Source organism: Orcinus orca, chromosome 6 (genome assembly GCF_937001465.1).
Source record: "Orcinus orca chromosome 6, mOrcOrc1.1, whole genome shotgun sequence".
NCBI lineage: Eukaryota > Metazoa > Chordata > Mammalia > Artiodactyla > Delphinidae > Orcinus > Orcinus orca.
In genome coordinates, this window is record NC_064564.1 from 17748729 (window position 1) to 17771422 (window position 22694).

The 22694-nt window shown below is 41.7% G+C and overlaps 1 protein-coding gene across 9 annotated transcripts in view; it reads right to left on the reverse strand.

Moving 5' to 3' along the window:
- Window positions 1–22694, reverse strand: part of DOCK5 (dedicator of cytokinesis 5) — a 231344-nt gene that overhangs the window by 13078 nt on the left and 195572 nt on the right. For 8 of the 9 annotated variants that reach the window (XR_004483692.2, XR_007477822.1, XR_007477821.1 and 5 more), the window contains 9 exons: window positions 22189–22330; window positions 19934–20015; window positions 18719–18803; window positions 17971–18057; window positions 15778–15954; window positions 11803–11886; window positions 10986–11123; window positions 8636–8802; window positions 232–400 (listed from right to left, as the gene is read on the reverse strand). Coding sequence is in view for 6 of the 9 variants with exons in the window: in XM_004270673.4 (XP_004270721.1) it covers window positions 232–400; window positions 8636–8802; window positions 10986–11123; window positions 11803–11886; window positions 15778–15954; window positions 17971–18057; window positions 18719–18803; window positions 19934–20015; window positions 22189–22330 (1131 nt within the window). In the remaining 3 variants the exon portion in view is untranslated. The other variant, XM_049710891.1, reaches the window with a different exon arrangement.

Here is a 22694-nt window from a genome sequence, read left to right on the forward strand (position 1 = left end):
CTGTGCATAACTCTTGCGCCATTATTGACTTAGAGGCTCCGATCTCTGTACGTGTTTTTCTTAGCACCATCTGAGATCTGACCCTAACCCAGGCTGCTGCGTCCTGAGAAACCATGCTAGGCTTCCGTCTGGTGACTCGCAGCTGTGAAGTAAATGGTGAAAAGCCTGGCTCCAGGGAAAGCAATGGCAAACTGGCAGATCTATGGTGTTTGTTTGTTTGTTTGTTTTTACCATCAGATCAGGTTCTGATGCTTTCTCTGCGATGACCTGGGATTTGCTCAGACTCCAGTCTTTTCTCTTGAACTTGCTCATCCGGTTCTCACTGTCCTCTTTGAGGGACAGATCTTCCACTCTGGCCCCTGACGAGGCCCTGCGCTCCAAAAGGGGCTCCAGGATGGACCTACCAGGGGTGGGGGAGGGAAGGATTGGGAGTTTGGGGTTAGTTGAGGCAAACTGGTAAATATAGGATAGATAAACAACAAGGTCCTACTGTAGAGCACAGGGAACTATATTCAATATCCTGGGATAAACCATAATGGAAAAGAATATGAAAAAGAATATATATATGTATAACTGAGTCACTTTGCTATACCGCAGATATTAACACAACATTGTAAATCAACTATACTTCAATAAATTTTTTTAAAAAAGGATTGACGTATCAGCCACGAACAAGGACAGAGTCAGAAAACACTGATCACCTGACAGTCAAAGCCGATATATGTACAACTGAGTCACTTTGCTGTAGACCTGAAACTGACACAACGTTGTAAGTCAAGTATACCCCAATAAAAATTAAAACAAACCAACAAACAAAAAACTGACTCCAAAAAGACCAGGGGATATGACTCTCCAGCCGAACCTTGACCTGTGGCATTGTTCTCAGGTTGTAATCTGAATTTCCAACTGCCAATTGAATATCACAAGGTCTACGTGTACAGAAATGAGGCCGTCCAAGTGTGGAAAGAAAATACTAGTGAATATTTATCTTATCTCATGAAGACAAGGTCTTATTAAACTTAGAGGTAAAGACAGAGTTCACACAGTAAAAGATGAATAGGCAGCTTTATATAGTGGATAATAGCACATTCTCTGGAGCCCTACAGCCTGGGTTCAAATCCTACCTACACTGACTTGCTGGGTGACCTTGGGCAGATAACCTTTTCATACCTCAGTTTTCTTATACGTGAAATGGGGATAATAATAGTACCTACCTCACAGGGTGATTACAGAATGCTTACAACAGTGCCTAGCATATAGGAGTACTCCTCAAATGTTTTTTTAATTACAGTGATAGATTTTTAACCACCATAGTGAAAATGGATTCATTCAAGAACCATAATTAGATGTTAATACATAGAGGAGAAGAGTTTGATGAGAAACAGGAGAGTCTCAAAATATCTCCCCATAAATTGCTCATTAATTACAAAGGGAAAAATAGTAAGTACTATTTTAAAAATAGAAAAGAAAATGGACCAAATCTTAACCACAGGATCAATTAAATCACTAATAAGGGACAAATGCATAATGTGCTTCCAGATATGATACCTGAAAAGGACATATCACACAGAAATGTATCACCTGAATCTTAAGCACGAGGAAACATCAGACAAACCCAAACGAAAAAAAATTCTATAACTGGCCCATAATCTTCAAAAATGTCATTATGAAAGACAAGGAAAGGCTAAGGAAATGATTTCAAATTAAAGAATAGAGAGACATGGCTAAATACAATATGTGATCCTGATTGGATCCTGTACCACAAACTGTTATAAGACATTACTGGGACAACTGACAAAACTGGAATATGGGTTGTAGCTTTAAGTATTGGGTCAATGTCACATTTCCTGAATGTATAGGCTGTACTGAATGTAGTATGTGGTTACAATAAGACAATCTGCTTGCTCCATAGCCATAGTGTATGCAGCCCACTCTCAGATGGTAGACTGGGGGTTGGTGGGAGAGACAGAGAGGAATGATGTGGCAAAATGTAAAAACAAGGGGGGAGGGGTTAAAAGCCTACCTTTGTGATGTATAGATTGCTTATAGCTTCTAAATGGGTATTTAATAAGTTCTGGTTTAATTAAAAATTGGTAGATTTTACTCCATAAAAATGAAAAGTTTGGAGGGATAGGTCGGCAGAGCACAGAGGATTTTTAGGGCAGTGAAATTATTCTATATGATACTACAATGGTGAATATATTTATCAAAACTCACAATGTACAACACCACGAGTGAACCCTAAGTAAACTATGGACTTTGGGTGATTGTGATGTTTCAATGTAGGTTCATCAAGTGCAACAAATGTATCACTTTGGTGCTGGATGCTTATGGTAGGGGAGGCTGGGCGTGTCCAGAGCAGAGGTACATGGGAACTCTCCGTACTTTCTGGTCATTCTTGCTGTGAACCTAAAACTGCTCTAAAAAATAAAGTCTACTTTTTTTTTTTTTTAAGAAAAAGCTTTGATATGAAATAAGACAACAGAAAAACAGCTATCAGCTTTTTTTTTTTTTTTTTTTTTGCGTTACGCGGGCCTCTCACTGTTGTGGCCTCTCCCGTTGCGGAGCACAGGCTCCGGACACGCAGGCTCAGCGGCCATGGCTCACAGGCCCAGCCACTCCGCGGCATGTGGGATCTTCCCGGACCGGGGCACGAACCCGTGTCCCCTGCATCGGCAGGCGGACTCTCAACCACTGCACCACCAGGGAAGCCCGCTATCAGCTTTTAGTATTTAAAAATTAAAAGCTTCTGTTCAGCAGAAAGCATCATTCGTAAACTAAAAGTATTTGCTGTACATATTTTAGATGGCAAATATCATTAATGTATAAGAAACTTTTACAAATCAAAAAGAAAAAAATATGAGTAGCTCAATTTTTACAAACTGTTGAAGGAGATAAACACGTATTTCACAAAGAAAGAAATCCAAATAATTTTTTAAAAACTTAGTATCACTAATTATTAAATATTAAAATGAGATTACTGGAGAGGGCAGACTATTTTTACATTTTATTATGGAAAATTTCGAACATTAAAAAGTGGAGAGAATATAATAAACTTTTTTTTTTTTTTTTTTTTTGGCTGCGCTGTGTGCCATGCGGGATTTTAGTTCCCCGACCAGGGATCGAACCTGTGCCCCTTGCAGTGGAAGCACAGAGTCCTAACCACTGGACTGCCAGGGAAGTCCCCAAGAGAATATAATAAATCTTATGTGTACATTACTCAGCATCAACAGTGATCAACTCATGGCCAATCTTATTTCTCATATACACCCCATCATAATCCTCACCCTGCACTGGGTTATTTGGAAGTGATTCCTAGATATCACATCTCGTCTATAAATATTTCGGTGCATATCTCTACAAGGCAAGGATTCATCTTCATAACAAAACTACACTCCCATCATCTTCCTAAGGAAGTGCATAATTCTCTAATTTCATCAAACATCCAATCAGTGTTCAAATTTCCCGTCTTATAATTTTTTTGGCAAGTGATTTGTTTGAATCGGGATCTAAACAAGATTCACTCATTGTATTTGGCTGATATACTTCTTAAGTCATTTTAAGCTTTTTAATACTTTAGGTCTCACTTTCTACAAAATATTTTGCCCTCTTCCGTGAAGATACAGGATGAGAAAGTAGCAGGAAAGTCTGGTTAAAGAACCACTGGAGTCACAATGGAAGATGCTTCTAGACTACAATTCTTCTTCTTTCTTATTTCAAATTATTCTCTCCTTTTCTGAATATTCTGTTATTATTTTTTAAAGACTACATTCCTGAATTTGCAATTTTTTGGTATTTTCCAATTATTAGTATATTTAAGGAGAAGCCACTCACTATTATTTGTCTTAAATCTGTACTAATTAAAAAAAAAATCATAGAACGAAATTCCAAAACAGACGCTTTTATTCTTAAAACCAACCAAGCCAAATCAAACAAAAAGAATCACTTCAAACAGTAGTTGGTCAGGGAGGGAAAAAAAACCAAAACAACAATCCAGTATTCTACTGGGTCTACTATTACTTTACCTGTGAGATTGAGAATGAAGGTAAGCATCTGTGGGTCATGAGATCTACAGGCAAAGATCTAGGCCCTAATGTGAGTTTCAGTAGGGCCTAATTATGAACCAAACTAAACAGTAAAATAATGATAGTGTAGTCCCACAGTGCCTGTGTTATTTTTTTTCTTACACTGACTATTTCAGTGATTTTCCTGAAATACTGAAGAGTAATTTTTTTTAAAAAAAAGATTTTGGTTTGAGCCCCTACTTTGCTGGAGCTCTGAGCATGGACTGAGTTGACCTGCTATGCAAGCCCTTCCAGCTTCCCTTAACACGATGCACTGCGTTTCATAAAGTTATTCTCTTTCTGGGCCACAGCCTCCCATGTGCCACACAGGATGGATACACCCGACCAAGAAAGAAGTGAGCGTTTGCAGACTGCACACCCAATAATCACCAAGAAAGTTCTAATGAATACTGTGACATAACACAGCTAGTAGGAGAACTGAAGTCACTGGGTGTGAATCAGTTTGAGATGCTTTAAAGAAACATCCTGAATAAATGTTAGAAAATGCTATCAATGATGTCACCTTACTGGGCAAATGTGGGCAAGAGCAATAACCCACTTTGCCCCAGGTCATGATATAAACAGAACCCCGGTCTCTGCTCTCTATTTACTGCCCTAATGGATCAGCAATTACGGTGTCTCTGATTTTCAACAGCTGCCTGAAAACTTTTTTTTTCTGAAGGAGACAGAGTTTAAGAAAAGAGAACAGAACAGAACTTCTATGTTTGCCACAAAGTAGGTAGTATCTCTTTACGGAATGAAAAAAAAACATAGATGGGAAAAAAATAAACAAATGAATCAGGTATTATTTAATATTTTCAAATTCAGAAGATTAAAAATAGTCCAAATACCTAATACGGGTGACTATATTATGAAAAATTATACAGTCACTCATACATTGTATATGGCATTGCACACTGGCATTTGTGATATCAAGAATTGTAAAAAATATTACTCCCTGAATAAGTAATATATGCTTTGGGGAAGTAAAGCCTACACTCCATCTTAACCTAAAGGCTGAGAAGTGATCTGAGACCATATCCTAAATAATCGTAAAGCTATATGGACACACGTTTGTTACAATTCTTAATAGTATAAATGTATTTTATATTGATACAACCTAATTTTCTTTCTTTCTTTTTAATTTTGGCCGTACTGAGGGGCTTGCAGGATCTCAGTTCCTCGACCAGGGATTGAACCTGGGCCACAGCAGTGAAAGCGCCGAATCCTAACCACTAGGCCACCAGGGAACTCCCTAAATGTCTTTATATTAAATTTATAATGAACTTCTATGATTATCTGTTTAGAAACAGTGACAAAGCTTAAACATCCTGTAGTAGGGAGAAGAATTAATTATGGCACATTCATATGATGTAACGGTAGAGAGCCATCAGAAGTGATAATTAAAAACTAATAATAAAATTAGACAGCAATATGGAAAATGCTTATAACAAAAAGACAAAGAGGAAAAGCAAATTACCAAACTACATCCGTGCTATAATTGCAGCTGTGTAAAGATATCTATGTCAATGGTAAAGGATAGATAAATCATTTAGAAAATAAATATTTGAGGGCTTCCCTGGTGGCGCAGTGGTTAAGAATGAATCTGCCTGCCAATGCACGGGACATGGGTTCAAGCTCTGGTCTGGGAAGATCCCACATGCCACAGAGCAGCTAAGCCCATGCACCACAACTGCTGAGCCTGTGCTCTAGAGCCCATGAGCCACAACTACTGAGCCGGCATGCCACAACTACTGAAGCTCGCGTGCCTAGAGCCCATGCTCCGTAACAAGAGAAGCCACTGCAATGAGAAGCCCTCACACCTCAACAAAGTGTAGCCCCCGCTCGCTGCAACTAGAGAAAGCCTGCATGCAGCAGTGAAGACCCAATGCAGCCAATAAATAAATACATAAATACATAAATAAATAAAGTATTTGATTTCCAGGTAGAAGGCCATTTGGACAGGTTACTTTTGTGATATGTTTATTATAATATGGAATTACAAAATTATAAATAAGTGTTAAGTCAACGGACTTAACTTATATTCAACATTAAAACACACAGTGATGCTAAATACTCATCATGTATATAAAATTAAGCAATAGGTCACAAAATGGTACATGTCATGCTTTTCCACTTGAACACAATTATGAATTCACTCCTTTAAAATATTTTAAATTTGAACATATGGAAAGGCACTCCATGTTTCTGGCAAGAAGGCTCAACATCAAAAAGCTCTAAATTCAATCCATAAATTTAACATATCCCAATAAAAACAACAGGATTCCAGACAAGTTAATATGAAAATGAGCTATGTAAAACTAGCCAGACAAATTCTGAAAAAAAATTACTAGAAATTTTAAAACCTTTAAAATCTATAGTAATTAAAACTGCATTAGAACAAGTGCCATGAACCACACAGGTAGATCTAAGAAATGGGGGAAAAGTCTACAGACTAAAGAACATTGGAATTTGATTTTTTTATAAGGCTGACATTTCAAATCAGTAGAGAAAAGATGGTTTGCTCACTAAACGTTATAGGGAGAACTGGGTAACCAAGTAGGGAAAAAAAATTGGCTCTATACCTTACACTTTATACTAAAATAAATTGCAAAGAATCACAGATTTTATTATATAGTGAAAACCTAAAATTAGGCTTTTTGTAGTCTTAAAGTGAGGAAGGCCTTTATGATATAAAATCCAGAAGCCATAAAATCAAATATTAACTTATTTGACTTCATAAAAAATCAGCATAACTAGATAAAAAATTAGAAGCAAAGTCAGAAAACAAAGGAAAAATTGGAACTATTTCAACTCATATCACAAAGGGTCAATACCCAACAGAAAAATGTACACAAAATATCTGACCAGGGCTTCCCTGGTGGCGCAGTGGTTGAGAGTCCGCCTGCCGATGCAGGGGACACGGGTTCGTACCCTGGTCCGGGAAGATCCCACATGCCGCGGAGCGCCTGCGCCCGTGAGCCGTGGCCGCTGAGCCTGCGCATCCGGAGCCTGTTGCTCCGCAACGGGAGAGGCCACAACAGCGAGAGGCCCGCGTACCGCAAAAGAAAAGAAAAGAAAAAATCTGACCACAGTTCACAGAAAATAAAATACATACAAGCTACTAAACAAATGAAAAGATGCTCAACCTCAAACAAGAGGGATGAAAGAAAACCAATATGCAACCAAACAAAAGCCCTAAGCCAAGAAAATATTTTCCACCTATCAGATTGGTAAAAATTAAAAGGCCTGATAATACACAATTTGGTGGCAAGATGTGGGTGAACAGGCACCCTTGTGTGTTGCTGATGGGACTGTAAATGGGTATAATCTCTATGAAAGTCAGTTTAGGAATAATTTTGAAAACTGCAGCTATATATGTTTGACAGCAATTTCACTTTTGGACTTTTTCTCATATTGATATACTTGAATATTAACGAAATAATATATTTTTAAGGTTACTCATTGCTATCACTACTGTGATAGTAAAAGGCTGAAATCAACCAAATGTCCATCAATAGACAATGATGGAGTGTATCACGGGTAGGGAAATCATGAGATGTCTGCAACTCAAAAGAAAGACGGGGCTCTCGCAGTTTTGAAATGGAATGATTTGCAAGATGTAGTCAGTGAAAAAAGCAAGGCAGGACTTCCCTGGTGGCGCAGTGGTTAAGAATCCGCCTGCCAATGCAGGGGACACGGGTTCGAGCCCTGGTCAGGGAAGATCCCACATGCCGCGGAGCAACTAAGCCTGTGCGCCACAACTACTGAGCCTGCGCTCTAGAACACGCGAGCCACAACTACTGAGCCCGCGTGCCACAACTATTGAAGCCCGCACGCCCAGAGCCCGTGCTCTGCAACAAGAGAAGCCACTGCAACGAGAAGCCCGTGCGCTGCAATGAAGAGTAGCTCCCGCTCGCCAACGCAGCCAAAAATAAATAAACTAATTAATTTTTTAAAAAGCAAGCCAAAGAGTATTATATGCTGCCGTTTATAAATAAAAAAACGTGTGACGAAGGATATATATTTAGGAACTGCTTCTGTACAGATAAAGAGCTGCTGGAGAGGCACCACGGACATGAACCTGAATGCTAACATCGCTGGCCTCTGGAGAGTGGTACTGATGAGCTGGGAGTCGGGGACTGACAGGAGGCCTCTCATGATATGTCCTTTTGTACCTTTGAAATTTCATATGTGATTACATTGCCTACTCATAAAATAAACTTAAAAATTATTTTTAAAAATTGAAACAAAAAAGTCAAGCAATAACTACAAATTATTCTGAAACAAACAAAATAGGATATGATTGGCTGGGTCATAGGGTGTGATAGCATTATGGGTGATTTTTTTCCCCCATTTTTCATAACTGTTGCTACTATCACGTAAATAATGATATTCCTCATGACGAAGATGATGAGAAAGACCCCAAAACTAATAACCCAGGTACTGTGAATGATTTCCCTTACGAAGATGATGCACCCACACTGACCAAGTCTCACTTTGGGGACCAAAGGCAAACATTAGGAAGGAGTTACCTCACCCCTCCCGGCAATTAAAGATGGAAGCCTTACCCATCAGATCCTGGTCTGGAAGGAGCATTATCAGATGAGTTAGAAGAGCTGGAGATCACAGAGGACGTCACCGAGGTGATGGACAATCTCCGCAGTGTGGACGACATGATGTAGGGGAGCACCATAGACCCTGTGCGGTTTTGCTTCCTCTCCGTCAAGTTGGGCGGCTAAAGGAGACATGACCCCTCATAGTTAGCTGGACTGGAATTCAGCCCTTAGGAACTGGCGCAGCCCCTAGTGGGTTGTGGTGAGTGCCCACCTGTATGGGGGTTGGCACCCCATTCTGATGGGTTGGTGCCTGTGTTGCGTCGGTTGTTAAATATTGCAAATACTTGTGTTCTTTCTTTGTAGTTTGAAAGATTTTATTGACATATGATTTTGTTTATTATAATATGACAGATGAGATATTTTGTAACTGCATATCACAACATCCTGACATTTAAGCAGGTAGGTTGTGAGTTCATTTTCTGTATATTAAGCAACTCTCCATTTTTTAAAAATTTGTTTAAGTGTAGTTAATTTACAATGCTGTTTTAGTTTCTGCTGTACAGCAAAGTGATTCAATTAAATATATATATATTTTTTCCTTTTCATGTTCTTTTCCATAATGGTTTATCACAGGATATTGAATATAGTCCCCTGTGCTCTACAGTAGGACCTTGTTGTTTATCCGTCCTATATATACTAGTTTACATCTGCTAATCCCAAACTCCCAATCCATCCGTATCCCCCAATCCATCCCTTCTCCACCCTCCCTGTCCATCCCTCCCCCACCTCTCTTACATTCTTAGTTATAAACACAACTTCGGTTAAGCCTACCTTGTTTCTAAAATTAGAGAAAAATTCACCCTAACTTTCTGCCAGCCTCTTGAGAGAGGGAAACCAAGATGTTCATTACTCATCAATAAAACAGCAAACCCCTCTGTCTGCTTCTCCAGCTTAGCCTCTAGCAGCCATTTAGAAAACGGAATACTGGCCTAATAGAAAAGTTTTAGATTGAAACTGGACACCTGATGCTTATCCTGGTGAATCTTAGGAAATAAAGGAATACGGATATACTCTCATAAGAAATGTCTCCAGTAGGTCACCATATCAAATTCAAATGTTAATATTGGCCTGGGTCTAATAAAAACTAAACTCACTGAGTGAAAGCCAAGTGTTTGCCATCTAGGAACTTGTGTAAAAGACAAATGTTCCTAAAAGAAAACTCTTAACTGGCAACAGGTTAGGAGGTAAATTCGTGGGAAGGCATGACTGAACACTTGGGTGACTGGGAGAGATGATCAAAAAGATACTAGGGAGAACAATGTAGCAGAGATGGAGGTACGGGAATAGGGGACAGGAATACATGAAAAGAAATGCAGAGCCTTGATTTGGAGGAAAGAGGATTTTTGAAAATCTGGGGTTCAAGAATACAACATTTGAAGAGAGAAGGATGAACTCATGTTAAAAAGAGCGGCTAGGGCTTCCCTGGTGGCGCAGTGGTTTACAGTCCGCCTGCTGATGCAGGGGACACGGGTTCGTGCCCCGGTCCGGGAAGATCCCACATGCCGCGGAGTGGCTGGGCCCATGAGCCATGGCCGCTGAGCCTGCGTGTCAGGAGCCTGTGCTCCGCGGCGGGAGAGGCCGCAGCAGTGGGAGGCCCGCGTACCGCAAAAAAAAAAAAAAAAAAAAGAGCGGCTAAATGAAGCTGAAACCAAGCATACCATCAACTGTGGGAGAGAAAAGGCTGACCCATGTATCACTCCACCCAACTTCTCGGGAGGAAAAAAAGAAAACTGTGAGAAATGTTACAACTGTCCAAAAAAATCATGACATCAGCTACATGCATTGTCAAATGTAATTCACAATTCTCTGTCCCCTTCGAAGGTGTGATGAGTAGGCACATTTCACCAAAATAAAAAATAAAGATTAGGAAGAACTGTAGGAGTTGGGCTAGACAGGACAGGAATAACCAGTGTCTGGGATTAGAAAACCCCAATGTCTAGTAGTGTGGTTTTCACAGTGTGGTGCTTAGCCCCGCAGCACTACCTGGCGGCATGTTAGAAATGCAAATTCTTGGGCCCCATCCCAGACCAAGTGAATCAGAAACCCTACTGATGTGGCCCAGCAATCTATTTTCACGAGCCTTCCAGGTGGTTCTGACGGTCATTCAAGTTTTAAGAGCCGCTGTCCAGCACAACAACAGGTGAAGGTTATCAAGAGCGGACCGTGCCTTCTCCGAACTGCCCCAGGGTTTGCATGCCATTCCTAGGCTACTTTGACTCATTTGGCATCTGAAAAACGGATCAATATCATAAACGGTAGAAGAGACTAGAAAAAGCTCATAGGCTGTTGAGACAAAGCCTACCAGTGTTATAACCCCATAGAGCTTTTCCACTTTCTCCTTGAGTTCCCGGAAGCAAGAAGACAACCGGTCGTGCAGTGGCTTCAGCTGCTCCGTCAGCTTCTCCCCATGGATGCGGATCCCCTCTGTCAGCAGAGGCATCTGGGAAGGAGGGCATGAAAGGAATAGGATATTGTTTAGGAAGAGGGATAGTTCAGATTTGGATGTTGGGGAAAGATGGAAGGTGGGGATGGACAGGTAAACCGGTAGACACAGCATGTTTCGAACGACAATACTGCTTCTCAGTGGAAAGCTTGGGAACTGGATGCTCTTGGGTCAAAGATGCAGAGGGATCTGCACACTGGGGATACAAGTAACCAGGGGAAGGGCTGACAGGCGAGGCAAATCCACGTGAGCCTGGGGGCCTTTCTATGCAGGAGTAACTGATACGTTCCACCTTGGACTGAGCTGTATGGCTGCGTTTCCTCCCACTGTTCACAGAAGTAGTGAGAGAGAGAGAGAAACTGAGGCCAACATCTCTCATCTGGAAACACAAGCCAGCAAACCGATTTGGGGACTTTAATCTCCCCTCTAAGAAGACCCCTCTCAACACTGTGCAGTCTAATGGAATGTTCTTCCTATGTTGCTTCGCCAAATAAATAGATAGGTTGTGATTCCAAGGGTTAAAAAAAAAAAAAAAAAAAAAAAAAGTAACCCTAAACGTGTGCTTGGAGATGGATGCCCTAGCGACTATCTTGGTGTTGTGTGTGGTGGCCGCCCACAGAGCGTGGAGAGCTGTCCAGCCACATACCTGCAACGCTATTAGTCGCCCTGGACATACCTGCAACGCTATTAGTCGCTTTAGCAGCTCGATCTTCTCCTGGTCTTCAGGATGCTCCTGCAAGTACTTTTCTGTAAAAAAAGCCTAAAAGCAAAGCATTGGCAAGTATCGATTAGAACACATTCCTATCTGTGTATTTGACCCTAAGAGGAAGGGGAGGGAAGCCTAGAAGGGTGAAACACGTCTTCTGTTCTGTCCGATGAACCAGGAATGATTAAGTAAACATTCGTTCCTTTCCTGGGAAGCCCTTAAACCACCGGAGTGGACAATTCAAAAAGGAAAGAGTTATTCTGTAGTCTTCCTGGAATCATGCAATTCCTAGCAAGAGGACATTCTCAACTGCTACACACACACATCAAATCAAATCAGCAGCAGCAGAGCAGAATGTCATTCATTAAATAACTTCCCCAAAGAGCTAAGAAAAGGCCAAATGGCAATATCAAAAGGTTATTCATTAGAGTAAGTGCCTAGATCTTATAAAGGAAAGAGCAAAAAATTAATAGGCCGAAGATGTGGCTGACAGTTTTCCTGCCCAGCATTTTATAGGCTGTACCACAATTCCTGAAGATTCATATTGGTAGTTTCTTACTAATCACCTATCCAAAAGGCTATTTTGAGGACATCATGAGAAATGCTATAGATGTGAAAGTCTTTTGAAAATATTAAATGCAGGTTGCATTTATTATGCTAGGTCAAGACCATGTCACCCATAACATCAATAAACATTGGTGGAAAGGTCCTATAATAGGGACATAAAGCTCAAACTATAAATACAGGTGTTCCATAGGAGACCATTTTAAAGACAGAATTCATTAGGAAAGAAAAACTAAAGTCTGTAGTGAACATTTGAGCTCCAACAGAGTTCAAAACGGGAGTTATCTATTTTCTCCCTGTACCATAACCATCATTTCTGAGAGTGCTTTTGAAGACTAGCCTTCAAAGCTCCCCTTCACTCTTTTGCTTCACTAGTAGGAAAACCACCCCATCACATGAAACCCAAGAGTTCCTGAAACTACAGGATACAGTTATAAAAGGGATCAGCCCATTTTGTGTGGAAAACAGAATATGTGCAAACGCTTAACTTTGTGGGAAGATGTTATGGGTTAAACTGTGTCCCCCCCCACCCCCAAATTCATAGGTTGAAGTCCTAAGCCCTGGGACCTCAGAATGTGACCTTAGATGGACACAGACTTGTTGCAGAGGTAACTAGTTAAGATGAGGTCACATGAGAGTAGGATGGACCCCTAATCCAATCTGACCGGTGTCCTTGCAAAAAGGGGATACGAGGAGACAGACACATGTACACAGAGAGAACATCATGTGAAAAGCCAAGGAGAAGACAGTCATCTACAAGGCAAGGGATACCAAAGGTTGCCAGCAACCCACAGAAGCCAGGAGAGAGGCAGGGAGCAGACGCTTCCTCAGAGGCCTCAGAGGGAATCAACGCTGCTGACACCTTGATTTCAGACTACTGGACCCCAGAACTGTGAGACAATCAATTCCCATTGTTTTAAGTCACGCTGTTTGTGGTACTTTGTTATGGCAGGCCTAGAAAACGAGGGCAACAGAGAATATAAATATATGGAATCCATGCATCACACAAAGGAAACAGGACAGCACATTTCCAGAGCAGCTCATGCTGGCAGATTCATATTTACAGGGACTGTCAATATAAATGAAAACATAGGATTTGCTTAAATCTTCAGCCACCTTTACCTTTCAAAATACACGCGGTTTAAATTTGAAAGTTAAAAAAATTTTTTGACCTCTGATAAAATGCACTGAAATTCCCAAAGCATCAGATGAGTCAGGGAACATCAGAGCAGAGTCCCCTGAAATTAGTTTTTCTAGCAGAGTCCTGCCTCAGAACAGAAAGGGCTGATGAATTACTGCACACACCTCCTGTGTTCCGATCACTCAGGTGCTGATTAAAGAGCTGCCTTAAAATAGGTCACCTGTATCAAGTAGGTAATGATGGATTCCCGACCCGATTGCAATAGTTCTAGGTGATCAATGAGTTTACCTTTTTCTTATGTTTAGAAATGTACAAAGTCATACATATTAATTAAAAGTAAAAACTAACAGTCTTTAGAAGTTGCTGAAATAAATTTGTTTATATATCCTTCCTTTTCTTCCCTTTTTTTTCAATTTTAATTAGAAGATGGTCACACTGGAAAAAACTTCATATAAAATTATATAATAGGGGCTTCCCTGGTGGCGCAGTGGTTGAGAGGCCGCCTGCTGATGCAGGGGACGCGGGTTCGTGCCCGGGTCCAGGAAGATCCCACATGCCGCGGAGCGGTTGGGCCCGTGAGCCATGGCCGCTGAGCCTGCGCGTCCGGAGCCTGTGCTCCGCAACGGGAGAGGCCACAGCAGTGAGAGGCCCGCGTACCGCAAAAAAAAATAATAATAATAATTTAAAATATATATATATATATAATAGTCACAGATACTGGCGCATATAAATCAGAGTTCAGGAGCATTCTGAAAAAAAATGAATACTTGGAAAGACACATCAAAATTAGTACCAGATAGCTTATAGGAAAAAACACACACTGAAATCATTACAGCATTACAAAAGTATTGTATTCTGGCCCTAGTATTGAATTCCATAATAACACTAGAAATTATTACTGACACCTAACATCGGCAAACCAGAGTTCCTCTGGTGCTTTCCCAGCTGCTGAGACTAAGAAGACTAAAAAAGGTTGAGAGGTTGAAGAGACAACAGAAGAAAGAAGATCACTGTAGCACTGGTAAGCCCCACTCATCAACAACACTCAAACTGGGACATCCCTGGTTTGAGCACTGGTTGAGACTCCGTGCTTCCAAGGCAGGGGGCGCGGGTTCGATCCCTGGTTGGGGAGCTAAGATCCCTCATGCCAAAAAAAATAAAAAAGAACACTCAAATCACACATTCTGTTCCAAGTAGACAGGAAGAAAACCGACCCTGATCAAGCCACCACTACATGGCAGGGGTCATATGATGTTCCTCATATACAGGAGGTCTCCCTTAAGCCCCACGTCACTCCTGTCAGTTATGTTTTTTCCTTACTTTTTTCAAATATGAAAACTGGAGCTCAGAGAGATTAAGTATCCCCCCCAAGAGCACACAGTGGCCGATGGGAAGCCAGAACTGGGTCATAAGAGTGACTGATTCTGAAGCCCCTGCTCTTCCCAGGACATTGTGTACAAATGGGAGTAAGAGAATCAGCCCAGTTAACCTTTCTCATGTTTCCCATCCATCTCCTTTTCTTCCCACTCACTCTCCAAGTTTCTCAACAGGGGTGTAACTTGTTTATTTATATTCAAGAGGAGGACCCCCAAATTATTTAGCCACTGAAAACATACCTAGCAATTAAAAATCCTGCTTCTATTGATTACATGTAACCAAATTCTACTGAATGCATTACCTCCACTTTAAGTGATGCTACATCCAGACCCTATGCAATGGAGTCCCATGGGATGAGCATTCCATTCATGTTTTTCCACAGTAACAGATACGACACTTAGCTGAATTAATTTAATTGCAGAGCCAGGGCCAGCGTTTGTCCATACAACCAATGGCACACCATGTCAGGGTTCCAAATAGAGCGTGGCTCTGTTTCCCACAGATGCTGCTTCCCTTCCAGGGCATCCTCAGGTCTGGGGTCCACTTGTATGCCTTCTACCTTCCAGGGGAGAGAGGGAGTGGGAAGGGAATTCACAGCTGGTGAATCAACCAGAGGTCTATCAGATGGATCTTTCGATGACTACCAGACAGTGGCCTAACCCTGGCTGGGTGGCTGATGGTGTCTAGCAGGTATGAGGTCAGGGAGAAGCCTGTCACTAATTTCATTTGCCCATTCACAAAGTGGGGAGAATGAAAATCTCTCAGAGAAGTTGTAAGAAACGAATTCACCAGCTGCCACTGGAGAAAGCAGGAGAGACACGCCAGACCTGGTGGCCCCGTGGGGTTCCCGGGACGCAGCCCACCTTCTCATAGTTGGAGTAGCCCCCCATGACAGCCGGGTCCACGATGCCACTGAGCAGCATGGAGAGGGGATGCACGGAGAGGGACCGGTCCCAGGCGTGCTGCTGGACACAGTTGCTGATCTTCTCATTGGTGAGCTCCATGGTTTCAATGGCATTCTCCAGAGGACTGATTTCTTCCTGTGACAGAGAGCATGGCAGAGGAGAGACGCTGAGCTCCACGGCCAAGACTGGAAAAAGCCTAGGTCTTCCCCTCCAAAGGCACACAATTCCCACCAAGCTATGGAGGAGCGATGTTTTCCTTGTCAAAGTCACGGTTTTTTTTCTTTTTGTCTGCACCGAGCAGCACGCGGGATCTTAGTTCCCCGACCAGGGATCGAACCTGTGCCCCCTGCACTGGAAGCGCGGAGTCCTAACCACTGGACCGCCAGGCAAGTCCCGGGGTCATGTTTATTAATAAGGATAGCACATTTATTTGAAATGGTGTTGGTAAGCTGCTAAATAAGCAATTTAAAATCTCAGAAAGTACAAGGATGATTTAAAAACTGGAGCTATGGTAATGATTATTTCTTGGAGCAAAGCATCTATGGAAATTTTGAGAAGATAAAATTGGAGCTGTAATGATGATTTTTTCTTGGGCAAATCTTTCTTACAGATTTTTGAGAAGATCAATGACAACAGAGGAGCAATATATCTGACCCAAGACACCTCTGCACACCAAAAACGTTCACTGGGAAGAGGTTTGATGCTCCTTCCGTGAGAAAAGGTAAGTGATCTCGGAAGTCACACGTTCAGACCATATATTAAGTCTGCTTAGTATGGGTTCTACGGTTTATGGAAGTCAGAAATCATAGGATGTATTAGAATAGTCAAGCTGGATTTTGGATGCAAATGAAATGAGATGCAATGCAGATTCAGAGAGCTCCTCCTGTGGAAATGTCTTCCAAACCAGATTCAAGAAAAATTGTGTCCTTCTTCATTTTACCCTGATCAACCAGCATGATCTCCTACTCCAGAATGGATTCCAAAAGACTCTGTCCAAAACCATATTCATACTTGAAGAATAATAATTTATCACTAGTGGTATGGAACACATCAAACTTCAGATCTGTTCAAGACGTATTTCTTGATTACTTATTTTAGGCAAGTACTCTGCTATGCACCATTGTTACAAAAGCGATTAAGATATAATTCATGGCTGGAAGGAGCATACGGTTTTCACAGGGTCAGGGTGGGGAGGTTTCAAGATATGTAAGCATGGTAGGTAACTCTTTAGAAATAAGCCAAGGTTGTGACAGCGCAGAGAGAAAGGGCATCTAACCCAGCTTGGGAGTTTCAGAGATGGCTTCCTGGAGAAGCTGGTACCTAAACTACATCTCAATGGGAGTTAGGTTGAGAAGTGGTCAGAGGGCATGCTGGGCAGAGAAAATGTCAGAGAGGGTTGACATAGCATGGAATGAGCAATTTAGTTCCAGTAGATTCCATAGATGAATTGGAAGAGCTTAGTCACACAGACCCTGTACGCATGTGCTAAAAGCATGGGCTTTCTAGTCTAGGCATTGGGGAGCCACAGCAAGGTTTTAAGCATGAGAATGATACAGCCAGGTTTTCACTATGGAATTCACACTCTGAGGCAGAGAGGAAAATGGACCTAAGAAGCCAACGCAGGGAGGCCAATCAGAAGGCTTTTTCAATGGCATCAACCAGAGATGAATGAGGGATTAGAAACAGGGTACCTCAGCAGGAGGGCTGGGGGAAGAAAACTAAAACAGATTTAATAACTATTAAAGAGATAAAACAAACAGCTTTGGGGAGTGATGAAGATGGAAGAGTCTAGGATGAATGGTGATGTGACTAGCTGAAAATAAGAGGAAGTGTTCTTGGAGAGAAGAATGTGATTGATAGGAAACTCAAAGGAGGAATTCCAAAAATGTTTTTGGGCACAGGCAGGATCCTTGAGGAGACAACACCCATTGGGTCATAAAAGAGCCATTCACTGGGAGTAATCTTTAGGGATGGTGTTGTAACATCAGTTTGACAAAGGAGTTCTATTCTACAAGCATGTCTTTTATTTCTCTTTTGGAAAATAAAGTGGGCCAGAGGAGCTAGTGAGAACTGGAGGGGGAATTTAACAAAGGCTCTCATTCTGTTTGGAGACAGAAAGAGTTTTCTGAGTTCCACTTTCAGATGACTTACTGTTGAAATCTGTTTGACTTCAAACCACTTGAGAATCCCAGGGAAGGTATAGGCAGTCGTATACGTGGTCCTTTCAATCCACATGGTCTGGTGGAAGGAAGGAAAGTAGGAAATCGTGGTCAGTTCCCAGGCAAAACAGCAAAACTCCCAGGTTTATGATATTCTCTTTTTTAAATTTTTTTAAATAAATAAAAATTAAAATTATTTCATATCAGAGCATACTTGATTTAGTTTCAGGTGTACAGCAAAGTGATTCAGTTATACATATACATGTATCTATTCTTTTCCAAATTCTTTTCCCATTTAGGTTATTACAGAACATTGAGCAGAGTTCCCTGTGCTCTACAGTAGGTCCTTGTTGGTTATCTAGAGATTTTATTTTCAATGCCTCCTTAGTGAATGGGCCATACTTTCTCCCAAACTTTAAGGATTCTAAGTGTTTAAAGCAGAAAGGAATTATCTATTGGGGCTCCGTCACCCTTTTTGATGGGAAATTTGAGGTCCAGAGAGGTGTGACATGCTCAAATCAAGGTCATGGTGGTGGCAGGCCCAGGAGTGGAGCCCAGTTCCTGGATCACTAGTCTAGAGTTTTCCACTGAGACAATAGTCTGCTGACTAGGTAATAAGCACACGGAAACTCTATCTCCAGGGCTGCCATCATTTCTGCTGTAGATGCTGGTTGAATGGAAGGCCTCCATTTTTGATGTCCATTTCATCTTGTTTTAGAGGATGAACGTGGTGGACTCACAGCAAACTCATTGTCGGGATCCTTTTCTCCTTTCCGGAACGGCCGAGAATATCTGAACTGCTGTACTTCATTGGCTCTGTAGTAGCTGGGAAAGACACAGCCATATGCTTTCATTTCTTTCTTACAACAAGCACTGCTCCAACAAAACCTGAGACACATCTTACATGGACTGAGTCTTATCCACTAAACTACCTCAAAACTGACATAGTCTCCACGATGAAGGCTGGAGATGATGCAGAATTTGATTTTTTTAAAACTTTTTTGGCCATGCCACGTGGCATGCAGGATCTTAGTTCCCCAACCAGGGATTGAACCCGTGCCCCCCTGCAGTGGGAACATGAAGTCTTATCCACTGGACTGGCAGGGAAGTCCCCGGAATTTGATTTTATTGCACATCTTAGTTTTATTATTGATGAATCTATCTCACAGCTCACAATTTTGAAAGGCATATGGATTTATGTCCGTGTTTGTGATCTCATTTGCATAGTTTTCTAACAGTTCTATCAATCCTAGTAGCATTTTAGCTTCTCAGGAGAAGGAATTCAATCATAGGGGAACTCACTGATTGAAGGCCAGGTGAGGTCAGTCGCTACTGGCCAGTGAATCCTTCTGAGTGGAAAAAAGAACTAGGGGATCTGAAACCTAAGAGTGAAATTCTCAATTTCCTTCCCTCTGCTTAAAAAAAAAGAAATCTCCAAATCCCTTGAGTTACCAAGCTCTCATCTTATACTGGAAATGGAAGAGACAGTTGTTATGGTCTGAATATTTGTCCACCCAAATTCATATATTGAAATCCTAATGCCCAATGTGATGGTGTTAGGAGGTGGGCTTTTTGGGTGGTGATTAGCTCATGATGGTGGAGCCCCCATGAACGTGGTTAGTGCCCTTATTAAAAAAGAGGCCCCACAGAACTCCCTCACCCCTCCCACCATGTGAGGACACAGTGAGAAGATGATCACCTACGAACCAGGAAGAAGGCCCTCACCAGACACTGAATCCGCCAGTGCCCTGATCTTGGACTTCTCAGCCTCCAAAAATGTGAGAAATAAATTTCTGTTGTTTCTAAGCCACCCAGTCTGTGATCTTCTGTTACGGCAGACCAAATGGACGAAGACAACAGGAGGTCTTCCACACTCTAATGAATTTTGATAGACTTCTATATAAAGAAGTGTGTGAGACACATGGTTTAAAAAACAAACAAAAAAACCCACTTACTTTAAGATCTGCTCTGGAACTGGTTTATCTTTGTAGCTGGGCGGCAGGCTCATCACTGGCTTTACGGTGAAACACTGCATGTCTGAGGAGCTCGTTAAGGAAGGAAAAGGGCTGGGCCACTAAGCTGTCACGGCAAAAAGGACCACCTGTTCCTCCTGCTTTACCGATGGAAATGGTACCCACACCAATCATTCCTTTGAACCAAATGCCAGGACCGCATTGAAAACGGGCTTCCCTCAGATATTGCCAAAATGCCTTATTAAGTCATAATCTTGGGACATTTTTTGGTCAGACACGTGGCAAACAACCTTGTCTTAGGGAAACAGACATTAATGAAATTTCAGGAAAACAGGTGACTAGCAATTATCTAAAATCATTTCTTTTGGACAAGCATCCCACTGAATTAGCCAGATTCCAGAGCCCGGGCAATAGGAATTTCTTGTTATCTCTGGATACCATTTGTTTACCAAGTACCAGAGCCAGGCACTGTAATAGGTGCTTTGAATATGTTATCCCGGGCAACAGGAATTTCTTGTTATCTTTGGTTACCATTTGTTTACCAAGTACCAGAGCCAGGCACTGTAATAGGTGCTTTGAATATGTTATCTCCAATAAACACAACAATTTCCAGGTGGATGTTATTAATCCCCTTTACAGATGAAGAATCTGAGGATCTGAGAAAGCCCAGATCACACAACTGATAAATGAAGTCAGACGTCAAACCCAGCTCAGGGGGAAGGCCTCCCTCTCTCACTTAATGATCTGATCTTAGGCATGACTTTGTTTTGCCTTTACCAACAATGCTTCCAAATCTATAGCATTGAAACTAGAATTTAAGGCACTGGGTCTAGACCTAACATTCACTCCCTGTATTTCCCAACGTGAAGAGTGCCATCCACTGGCACCAGAATCACCTGGAGATTTACTCAAAATGCAGAATTAGAATTCACAGCTGCTGAATTAGCATCTCTCCATGGTGATTCTTAAGTATAACAAAACCTGAGAACCACTGGGCTATGCCTTAAGCTATTACAGCTTACAAAACGTTTTCACATAAATGATCTTTTTAATTTGATCTTCACAGAAATGCTATTAGATATTTGGGAGAAACAGAGCTCCCCTCACACTTTATAGATGAGAAAACCAAGGCCTGGAGAAACTAAGCAACTTGCCAAGGTAAATTGGCTATGCAGACGTGACTCTGGGACTCCTGTTTCTACATCCAATTCATGAAGACCTCTTTTCATTCCCATCCCAAGGAGGCCCCGCAAGCCTTTACTGAATCCCTACAACTGAAACAACTTTTCCCAGAAAACCTTTCTTTTCCAAGCATCCACTGTGTTAAGAGGCCATTCCACTCTCCTCTGAAAGGCAGGTCTGCCTACTGATCTATCATTGCGGTGTATCTTTCTATAGCTACTGACCAATAATAATTAATATAATAAGTAATTATTAATTATTATATTATAATTATAATATAATTATATAATATATATTGCATGATTTATTATAATTATTATATTATAATTAATATAATTAATACATATTAATTATAATAATTAATACATATAATTAATAATACATATTGAACTTTTATTATGTATTTACCAGGCACTGTTCCTAGTATTTTACAGATACTCAATCTTTGCAAGAGCTCCAAGGGGAAGAATGATTATCATCCCCACTTTACAGGTGAGAAAACTGAGGTACAGAGAAATTAAGTAAGTTGCCCAAAGTGACACAGTAAGTGCCAGCACTGGGACTCAAACCCAGGCAATATGCTCCGGGGCCCTTTTTCTTATTTATCTACCATGCCACACCAGCTCTGTCTTAGCAACCTCTTTTAGAATACTGTTTACCTTTATAACACCTTCATTTTTTAAAAAGCATGCAATTGGTTTTTCGATGACATTATATGTTACCCAAAAAGAGCTACACATCTTTATCCAGGATCCAGAATTCAGAACAGGAAGTCTATTCGCCTCAGGCTCCGCCTGTGGCTATAACACACATCCCTTCATATTCAACATTTGCTTCTCATCTCTCTCCTTTAGTTACATCATAGCCCTGAGCTAAGGACATTAGGTTCCCAAAGCTTTTACACAGAATGGGACACTGAGTCAGGATGGTTAAATGAGTCTGAGGCCAGGACCTATCGGCACGCAGGGATGGGATGGAACCCTCGGCTTCTCTGGCTGGGCTGGGGCTGCTGTAGGTTCAAGAGCCCCTGAGCCGTGACCCCAGGATGAGGATACGCTGCTTGGGGGAGGACTTGATGTCCTCTCCTGGGGGCGTGGTGCTGGCCATCTTCTCGGCGTTGGGAAACTGGGTCAGCAGCCGCAGGCTGAAGTCTTCTCGCCTCTCGTACTCCTTCCCCCGGTAGATGAAGATCTTGTTCTGCAGGTCAGGAGAGCAAGGGAAAGAATTAAATATGAAGAGTGAAGGGGCAACTGGGGAGCCTGGTCCCGAGAAAGCCGCTGTCCTCCCCAGACCAAGTGCAACACCCCCACCGTGTCCTCATGGAGCACCTGCTATGCGCCCCACAGTACCCATCATATCCGAAAGAGCTCACAGGTTATCTGTGGAGTTAAGTCACAGGCATGAAAATGCTTCATGCAGTGTTTCTCAGAGTACGGCCCAAGGATGACAACTGGTGTGCAAACAGCCTACACTGATCCACAAGGAGATAAGGAGTTTGCACCCTAATGGAAATCCAGGATGTTACCGGGCATGCTGTTTTAGTTTAGCTGATACTTTTCAT